At 32.7% G+C, this 10340-nt stretch overlaps 1 protein-coding gene across 1 annotated transcript; it reads left to right on the top strand.

The window, feature by feature from the left end:
• Positions 1–6957: 6957 nt before the first annotated feature.
• On the top strand, positions 6958–9818 carry LOC129896427 (BTB/POZ and TAZ domain-containing protein 1). The gene is made up of 5 exons (XM_055972329.1): positions 6958–7169; positions 7338–7471; positions 7986–8289; positions 8398–8714; positions 9353–9818. The coding sequence occupies exons 1-5, from the start codon at positions 7050–7052 to the stop codon at positions 9534–9536; spliced, it is 1059 nt and encodes a 352-aa protein (XP_055828304.1). The 5' UTR covers positions 6958–7049; the 3' UTR covers positions 9537–9818.
• The last annotated feature ends 522 nt before the right edge of the window (positions 9819–10340 follow it).

Below are 10340 nucleotides of genomic sequence, written 5' to 3'. Positions count from 1 at the left end.
TTGAAGTCTTATATTTTCTAGGAGATAAATCACAGTGTTAACTATAGCTTAGAGTTGGCAAGCTATCATGGTTAAGAGTGAGTTAGAGGTGGTTAGAAGTTTGTTATAGGTTGTTAGAAATAGTTAGAAGGTTGTTATGGATTGTTAGAAGTAGTTACAGTGTAGAGTGTACAAATACATAAATACATCACACTATACAAGCGTGAGTATATGCGGGTGTAACATTCTAGACTTAATGAGATACATATACATTTTCTGATTTTTTTTCTCTCTCTACAACTTGCCCTTTCTCTCTGCACTCTTCTCCTCTCTTCTTCTTCCTCTATACATTCTGCCCTAAACTCTGCAACTCCTCCTCCTTCTTCTTCTTCCTTCTTCTTTTCTTTCTCTTTTCTTCATGTCAAAGCTACTAATGGAGTTATCATGGTATTAGAGCCTACAACGATCTTAGGCTAGAAGACAAGTGTGTGAGTTCTCGTTCAAAAAAACTGAGGGATCAATTAAACCTAGAAGAAGCAGTCAACCGACGATCTAGACTCTAAGCTATCAATAAAGATGTACACAGCTGAAGCCACCTCTGGATCTCTGGAAAATGGCCATGTGAACTTGAACATAAAACATGCAACTGCTGGACCAACCAGCTATGGATCTCCAATCATAGGTCACAATCATCCTCTATATCTCCATCCTAATTACACTCCAGGTAGCTCTCTAATCTCCCTCCAGCTTACCGACTCCTAGGTAAGGGTAAATTTGGTTTAGTTGATGGAAGGTTCCCTAAGTCTCAGTTTGCACCTGAGCTGTTTGACATCTGGGAAAAATGCAATGTTGTAGTATTGTCCTGGATAATGAATGCTGTTACACCTAGATTATTGAGTAGTATTGTCTACGTTGGTGATGCGCATAAGGTATGGAGTGATTTGAAAGAGAGAGTCAACAAAATTAATGGTGCACATGTGTTCCAACTGCATAAGAAAATTCATAGTCTCACTCAAGGAACTATGACAGTTATAGAGTACTATACTCATCTAAGAGGGTTGTGGAATGAGTTTGATTCTATCATGTCATGCCCAGGGTATTCTTGTGCTGAATCAAAAATGTTCCAAGAGCACTTTGAGTATCAGAGATTGCTTGAGTTTCTTATGGGACTAAATGAGTCATATTCAGCTGTTAGAGGTTAGATATTGATGCAAACTCCAATTCTCAGCCTAAACAAAGCTTATTCTCTGATAGTAGATCATGAAAGCCAAAGAAACCTGGCAAGTACAGGTCATGAGAATGTTACTTCTAGAATTATTGAAAACACTGCTCTATTCAGTAAAAAGGGTGGAGGTGGTCCTAATTAGGGCGACGGCTTTGGCCATCAACTAGGAGGTGATGGTAACTCAGGAAGAGGACACTATGACAACCAATACAAGCCACCAAAATTCCAGAAGCCACTTCTTGTGTGTGAGGTCTCTGGTTACAGGGGACACTCTAAGGAACAATGTTTTAAAGTGAAAGGTTATCTTGTTGGATGGAAGTCAAAAAAGAAGAGGGAATACTCCAACTCCAATTCATATGCTAATCAGGATGAGGTTACTCAGTTTACAGGTTCACAACCTACTGTTGACACACCTACACCTACAACCTTCTTCACATAAATACATCACACTATACAAGTGTAATTATATGAGGGTGTAACATTCTAGACTTAATGAGATACATATACATTTTCTGATTTTTTTCCTCTCTCTACAACTTGCCCTTTCTCTCTGCATTCTTCTCGTCTCTTCTTCTTCCTCTGTACATTCTGCCCTAATCTCTGCAGCTCCTTTTTCTTCTTCTTCTTTCTTCTTTTCTTTCTCTTCTCTTCATGTCAAAGCTCCACTAATGGAGTTATCACACAGTACTTATAAAGTTATATTTATGATTTTATAAAATGCAATAATAGAAAATATGATTCAAATTATATCGTTAAATATTTTTCTTAATATGTGTATTACTTCATAAATTCACTTAATATGAAATGAAGGGGGTAATATTTTTAAAAATAAAACCGTAAGGAATATTTAATGTTAGTATCCCTTATGAGTGGACGAAGGTAGATGTGACCATTTGTCTTTTTTATACGGACAATCTTCTTTTTATCGGCTAATTTTCAAAATCTAAGTTAAATTAATATTTTATTATTATTATTATTAATATCAAAGTCAAATTTATCACAATTATCTTTTGGATTTCAAGAGAATTTTACGATTTCGTATTTTTTTTCTACCCTTGTATTAAATAACTATATATAAAGTATTCATAGTAGATAAATTTAGATTTTCAAAATATTATTAATAATATTAGTTTTGTAAATTACATCTCTAATAGGGATGATAATTGGACAGGGTGAGGCGGGGAGGGTACAAGGCGGGTTTAGAGCTAAACGGGCCGGGGTGGAGCGGATTTAGAGTTATGCAGGATGGATTGAAGTAATTTTTATCAAAATTAATGTGGAGTGGACGATTTTAAGCGATGTGTCAAATTAATCAAGACCAAATAATATAAAATATAGAGTTAATTAACTTTTATAATTCATATTCTTATAGTTGAATAAAATTTAGGTGACATTAACTTTTAAGAACCTTCCCCTAAAACAAGTTATTTTCCCTTTGATGTGTATATATACTTTTGTCCATCAATTAATGATCCCGAAAATTCGGGCATATTCGAAAGGGCTTTTTAATTTTCCACTTGCACAGTTGCACGCTTTGCCTGGTAATGTGTTTTAGCTAAAATTTGTACATTTGTAATGATGAGGCACTTTCGAAAACTACGTTTGGCTATGGTACTTTTTTCGTTAATGCGATGAAATAAATAAAAATATTTTATTAATTAATTAGTTAATATTTATAATTAAATTCTTATAAGATTTTTATTTTGGAGTGCTATACTAAAATTTTTATAAATGCATATACTTAGTATTGAAAAAAAATATTAATTTATCGAGATTATTAGTTTCTCGATAAATGCATAAAATATTTATTATTTTAGATAGTATGTGCCATAAGAAAAAGAAAAAATATATATTTGAATTAAGAATTTCAAAAGTTTAAATCTAGAAAACTAAAAAGTGTAGTTTTTGCATATTTATTATTTAAATCTAGGAAAGCTAAACGAATTTAGGGAAGTTTAATGTTTCTAATTGTATTCATGTACATAGAATATGAAGAGATTTTATGTTAACTATAAAAGGAAAAAACTAGATGTTTAAAAATCATAATCCAAGTATAATATCTTCTCATCATTTGAAAAACGTACAAAAATCATCTTTAACCAATAGTTATTGGTTTAGTGTTAATTGAATGATTAAATATATATAAATTATTGATGTATTCTAGTAATTATTACTTTTTATTTTTTCTGGGTCTTTAATATTTTATTTTTAATTATTATCTAATGCATTTAGCGAGAATATTACTTTAATATAACTGGCTCAAGTCGGGATTAAAAAAAAATATTCATTTATCAAAATTATTACTTTATGGAGGTTTTACCGTATATGTTGACTTTTCATTTCCATTATTTAGTTCTACTACTCAGAATATTGATCTTTTCTCGACAGATAACTTATTAAAAATTTTTGGCATTCCACTCAACCTTCTACTTAGAAAAATTAGACCTAATAGCTGAAGAAAAAAGGGTCAAAACACCCTTTTACAATATATTATATAGTAGATGGTAAAATTGAATAGTTTCAAAATAAAGGGGGAAAATTCCAACTTTTTCGCATGATAAAATACACCATTAAAGGTTGAGATTGTGTAATTTTGAAGCAATGATAAGTCTCAATTCCAACCTTCCGTTTATATTGGAAACGAACAAAAATAAGTTAATTATTTATTGATAATATACTATAGGTCAATAACCTAAGTACAATTGTCAAAAAAAAAAAAAAATGAGTACAGAAGTTAGCCACGACCCATGACACAAATAGGACAAGAATATTTTCATCTCACTTCTTCAAATGGTGCAACACAATCTTTTTTGAGATATTCAAAACGAATTAAATAAATATTTTAATTTTTTTTAGTAATTGGGATCGGGCTCTTCCTCGGATTCTGCGCATTGCAAAAGCTTTAGTGCACATGACTAATGTCATTTTTTTAACCTCGTGACTTAAAATTTACCCGGAGAATTCATTTTTTAGCGCTTCTTTTCATATTAGCAAATATTCTTTATATTTTGGTCATTTATTTGCCAGAAGAAAAAAAACAGCTCAGTAAATGCCAGCCTTGTTAATTGCCAATTAATATTTATAACATTACCTCGTGATCGATAATTAAGAAGATAATGTTACTAATTCACCTCTTAAAATTTCTTTTGAAAATTTTATAAATAAATTTGAATACTTTAAAAAAAAATCACTTGCAAGGATAATATAAAAAAATTAGTTAATGACGGAGATAGTCATAATTAATATGGTAATATCCTCACGGAAGACCAGAAATTCTAATCTAAGTGGGTCCCACATTTAAAACGTGTGGATTTCAACCTTTGAGAAACTTTCATAATATTCTTGAAAAATTATTACGTGTCCAATTATACCAATCTTTACGGAAGATACAACAAATTCATCTGATCTCATATGTTTTTTTTTTAAAAAAAATATATAATATAATAATAATATATTTAATATAATCTATAACATTATTTTTACTGCACTAAAATTTCTAATATTGCTTTTTTTTTTCTTCCTTTTTCGTTTACTTAATTTAGTTTATGTTGTAATTTTCTATCACTTGAATTTCCTCATATTAATTATCGTCCAACTAACTAGTCGAGAAGATATTATAGAAATTAATTTATGAAATTAGAAACATTGCAGATAGCGAAAATGTAGAATTTATTTGACCGCCGCGCATATAATGGCAACTTGACCATGACTTTTATCTCATCAATGTTGGAGCCACGTGAATCATAATATATTCGTGCATTTTTAATTTGTACAATCAGAATTTTCCAAATTACGGAATGCGCGTAGACTCTACTGCAACATGGCATGAATGTATTTATGTTTTAATTTACATGATACATTTTTATTTTCAATTCATTGTAAAAATAATGAGACATTTTTATAATTAGATTTTTTTTAATGAAATGCTATATAATTATATAAATATTTTAAAATTATTATAGATCAATATAAAAATTATTTTAAAAAAAATTTGTATTAAGTCAAACAATATCAAGGTAAATTGAGAGGGAAGAAGTAGAAATTTTAAATATATATAGATTTTACGTGGTACATTGATCTGTTGCGTGTGGAAATAAATTTTTGCATGAGAAACTAAAACAAAATGTTACATAAAAGATGTACATATGGAAACTTCTAATGCTACGAGACTCTTTTAATATTCCAGTAAAATCAAACAAACTAATTGGCCTAAAACAGACAATAATACACACTACTAGCTTTGGGTAATTTGGGATGATTGAACACAAAAGAAGAGTTGTCTGTAAGAACCAATATTGAATGATGTATTCTCTCAGTTCCATATTAGTTGTTTAATTATTAAAATAGTTGTCTGAAATTGCTTGTTGACTTACAAAATCAAAATAGGATTAATTACTTTTTCCCTATTTTACCTTTACAATCAATTCTGTTTGCAAGTGTAAACAAGCTCGTAAAGTTTCAAAAAGGTTCTCTTATGGGGATAAATTACTAAAAATATTCTTCTTATTTATAATTTCTCAAAGAATAATTTCTCAAAGACGTGTAAAGGAGAGAGTGGACAACTAATACGAGAAGAAGAGGGAGGGAATATAATGATTGATTAGATTAAATATTTGTTTCATTGGTTTCTTGATGAGTGTAGAGGCATTCAAGAAGACACTTGTTTAATCTAAATTATAAAAAAATTGGCTTATTCTGTTTTTTTTTTCTGAGGTTATTCTACCAAAATTTCTCTCTAAGTTTTTCTCTTTCCATTCCTTATTTATTAGAAGCTAACATGCCCTCTCATTAAATCCTTTGGCCAAAATCCAAACATAAATTACATTTGAATACTGCAACTTTGCTTTCTTATACTATAACCTATGGCAACTTAATCATCACTTTTAGCCTATCATTGTCAGTTCTGCTCTTTTTGCCTCTATATTCACTAACAACTCTCTTTTAGTGAATTTTATAGTATTGTCCTTCATTGTTTCCACAATATCAAGAGTTATCCAAATCAGTAGTTCAATGTAATTTTTTTATTCAACTACAATTTCCTTTTTTTTTAATAAACTGTTCAACATCAATGCCAACGTCTCTACATTTTGAAAGGTTTGTCATTTGTGTGTTTGCATTTATTGACAAAAATTTCACCTAAAACACATAGCTTTTCTAGTCCCGTTATAGGCCAACCTCATGAAATTAAATTTTGGAAAGCAAGTGCATTGTAATGCACCCTCAATTAAAACTTGAAAAAATAAATATTTAAAGATAAATTTTTGCTAGCTAAGTTTGAGTTAGCATTATGTATTATAACAACAAAAGGTAAAACAAAAGCCACACTGGTTGTGACGTGGCAAGGTACGCCAACATGGCTCCTACTTTTGAATTTACTAATTGAGAAAAGTGTCCAAATTGGATTGTTTATAGAGGATTAGGATGACACGTCAGTCTTAGAGTAAATAGAAAGTGGCCATTTATTTAATTTCCGGCTTTTGAAACTTTCTAAAGGCCGTTTTTTGCCAGTTCTCGACCTTGCCTGTCATTGACGAGGTGGTTTATCCACATCTTTGTAAATCTACACAAAAGTAAGGGACCCACAAAATAAAATTACCAAAAGTTCAAGGATAGAAATGGAAATTTATTCAATTGTTTATGAATTGGGATTTTCCACGCTGTCCTCCTCCTTTTGCTTTTTCTATTGGTGAGTCACCTTTGGCTATATATACGGAGACATGCCAACCATGAAACTGCACCAAAAAACTAAAAGGAAAAAAAAATATCTTCTAAAATCTGAATTATACCCTGAGGAGAAAGAAAGTTCATTGAATACATATTATTAGTCTTCGAAAACTTTGTCGTTATGTCGCCGAATACCTTTGCAGCCACCGGTTGTGATGGACTTTCCGGCGAAATGCCGGAAGCCGACATTCAAATCATCACTTCCGGTGGACGCCGCATTCAGGCACATTCTACTGTTCTGGTACGGATTTTCTGAAGCGTTAGTAGATTCATTTGCGATTTAACGAACTTCAATTTTACTTTTCAAACGGCAATGTGAATAGAACCAAAATTTTGATTGGATTGTTGGAAAATCTATTTCGATTGAATAAATTACTGATTATTTTTCTTTAACAACACATTAATGTAGGCTTCTGCTTCATCAGTTCTGGAGAGCATACTAGTTCGGCCGCAGAAGCGGCGGAGCTCGGAGAAAACTATTCGGATTCTCGGTGTTCCCTGCGATGCTGTTTCGGTGTTTGTTCAATTTCTCTCTTCCTTCAAGTGAGTTTACTGTTATACGCCAAGTCCATTTAACCCCTGTTTTCATATCTTCACGTTATTCTCATGAGTAGTCGTCTCAATTAACTTTTGAATCCTGATTGGTTTGAATTATGTTAGATCTGAATTTACTGGAGCTGAAAGTGACTATTAGCAGTAGATTTTCCCATCAACTCGTTTTTTATTTGCACGTTATTTCATGAATCTCGTTCAATCTGAGTGGCTTGAATTATGTTAGATCTAAATTTACTGTAGCTGAAAGTGATCATTAGTTGTAGAAAATATTTTCGATTTGATTAAAAGTTTAGTAGTTGGCTCTTAAACGAATCCCTGCCATCCATTTCTTTATCATCTTCCCCTTAGATTAATTAATCATATATTTCTCTCCTTAATATTCATTCGGTCAAAGACAAGCGTTAGCGGTTCTAAGTTTTCCACTATTATTGGAGGAGAGAATATCTTTTTTTCCTTAGAAAAATCTTGGTGCCTGTAATGACCAAATTATCCTTGTGATCAGGTGTACTGAAGAGCAGATGAAGAAACATGGAATTCATCTCCTAGCACTTTCTCATGTGTACTTGGTACCACAGCTAAAGCAGAGATGCACAAAGGGGTTAGCTGAGCAATTGACTATTGAAAATGCTGTGGATATGCTTCAATTGGCCAGGCTCTGTGATGCACCTGACCTATATCTTAAGTGCTTGAAATTGATATCAACCAATTTCAAGAAAGTTGAGAAGACTGAGGGTTGGAAGTTCCTCCTAGATCATGACCCTCAACTTGAACTCGAAATTTTGCAGTTCATGGATGAGGCTGATTCGGTACGTTTATAATTACGCTAGCTTAAATCGAAAGAAGTATTTGTTTGCACCTTCTTTACCAATTCAGTGAATGTTTACTTAATCAAATTTGGAATTTTGTTATTATAGAGGAAAAAGAGGACAAGAAGACATAGAAGGGAGCAGAACTTGTATTTACAGCTAAGCGAAGCGATGGATTGTATAGAGCACATATGCACTGAAGGATGCACTAGCGTGGGGCCATGTTGTGAGGAGCCCTGCACAAAGAAGCTGCCATGTAGCAAATTCAAAACATGTCAAGGCGTCCAGCTCCTTATTCGACACTTTGCTACATGTAAGAGAAGGGTGAATGGAGGTTGTTTGCGATGCAAAAGGATGTGGCAGCTCCTTAGATTACATTCCTCTATCTGTGATCAACCTGTTGAATGTCGAGTTCCCCTGTGCAGGTATAAACAATATTGATTTGTTAATTTGATTTTTAATTTGTTGCATCTGCTTGATAAGATGAACTTGTCAATTGGCTTACAAGAAAAAGGAGTCGGTTCCAACTACCTATCCTCATAGGCATTTATGTTTGACCTTGGAACGTTTTCAAATGAATTTTCAGGATTAAGATGTTAATAAAGTGATTTGTCTTTATAGAAAAATCGAAGAAAAAGCCGACATGGACTTGTCCGTTTCCTCTTTAATTTTGATCCACTTACTATTTCTACATGACTAATAGAAGCCATTAATTGGGAACGACCTTGATGAAGCAGTCGTAAAGAATTTATCAAGTCCTTACACAGGCAGTACTCAACTCCTAGAAACAGGACCAGCCTTTTTAGTTTCTTCATATGGTTGAAATATCTTTGTGGATTTCACCCCTACAAAATAATTGTCTTTATCTGTAAATATCTTCTGCGAGATGGTTTTAGTATCTTTGCAACATGTTGGAATGGATACGGTCGAACTGTATGTGTTAAATAAATATCAGCTTTATAATAACGTAGTTTTCCCTGTTTATCAGTAGGGCCAATTATTTTTCTTGTTTATGTCCTTTGTAATTATTGAGTCTCTAATTATATCCAATTCTACATTACAGACAATTCAAAGAGAAGGTGCAACGAAAGGGAGATGATGGGCTATGGAAATCACTTGTTGAAAAGGTAGTGTCCGCCAGAGCATTGTCCTCCTTATCGCTGCCCAAAAGAAAGAGGGAAGAGGAACCAAAAATGAACTTAGATCATCATCAAGTGAGAAGCTTCTTGACAACTCAGTGTCATTAGTTGGGAAGTTTAGTACTACTACTATATAATTTGAGAAGGAATTTCAGGTAGAATGTTAGTGGATGCTCAATAGTACGTCTTAGCAGCTTTTTTTAGTATTATATATGTTGGTTTTCCTTTGTGTGTCAGTCTTGAGTTGGACAAGTCCTCCGTAAATGCGGGGTTACTTGAGCATTAGAATTATATGGGAATAAGTTTTGTACATGTAGTGGATGGCTGTCAATTATATGTTCCTCCATTTTGCTCGATGATCTAGTAAACTTGTGAGGTAATTTATTGTTATTGGCTTCAATAAGTTACAGTTTTTGTTTCTGTTATTCTTAATCATATCGCAAAAAACAACCCCGGAAAAAGGGAGAAAGGTGGAACCAATTAGTCCACCAACTAAACTTGTAAAGGAGAGGCCCCAAAAAAGAAAGAAGAATAAAACAAATGGGAAAGAAGACCCCAGTTAGACGTTGGCTTTTGCAAGTTGTAATCCTTTCAGAGAGTCTAAATACATTACACCGCACGACCACTTCAAAACTGACCACAGGATGTGGCTAGCTTATCCCACTTAGGCTTAAAAAAATACATAGAGAGGCCCCATAAAGTTGGGGTTATTAGCTTACTGCTTCTTGATGCAGCTAATTGGTCCTTGAGGACTTTCAGATCATTACTTGAGAATCCCTTATCATACGACAGTCAAAAAATATTGTATCATTCAACTATACAACATTTCATCACGAGAGCAGTCTTAATTAGACGAAGGCTGAATAGAATAAGCAATTCATCGATGACTATGAGACATGGATGTATAGTCAA

Source organism: Solanum dulcamara, chromosome 7 (genome assembly GCF_947179165.1).
Source record: "Solanum dulcamara chromosome 7, daSolDulc1.2, whole genome shotgun sequence".
Lineage (NCBI taxonomy): Eukaryota > Viridiplantae > Streptophyta > Magnoliopsida > Solanales > Solanaceae > Solanum > Solanum dulcamara.
The sequence above is the reverse complement of the archived record's forward strand: the minus strand, read 5'-3'. Positions and strand labels throughout refer to the sequence as shown.

Excerpts from the sequence above, each read along its gene's own strand:
- LOC129896427 (XM_055972329.1), top strand. The coding sequence starts at position 7,050 with ATGTCGCCGAATACCTTTGCAGCCACCGGTTGTGATGGACTTTCCGGC. Across the intron at positions 7,472-7,985 it reads CAATTTCTCTCTTCCTTCAA|GTGTACTGAAGAGCAGATGA; the intron begins GTGAGTTTACTG and ends CCTTGTGATCAG. Across the intron at positions 8,290-8,397 it reads TCATGGATGAGGCTGATTCG|AGGAAAAAGAGGACAAGAAG; the intron begins GTACGTTTATAA and ends TTGTTATTATAG.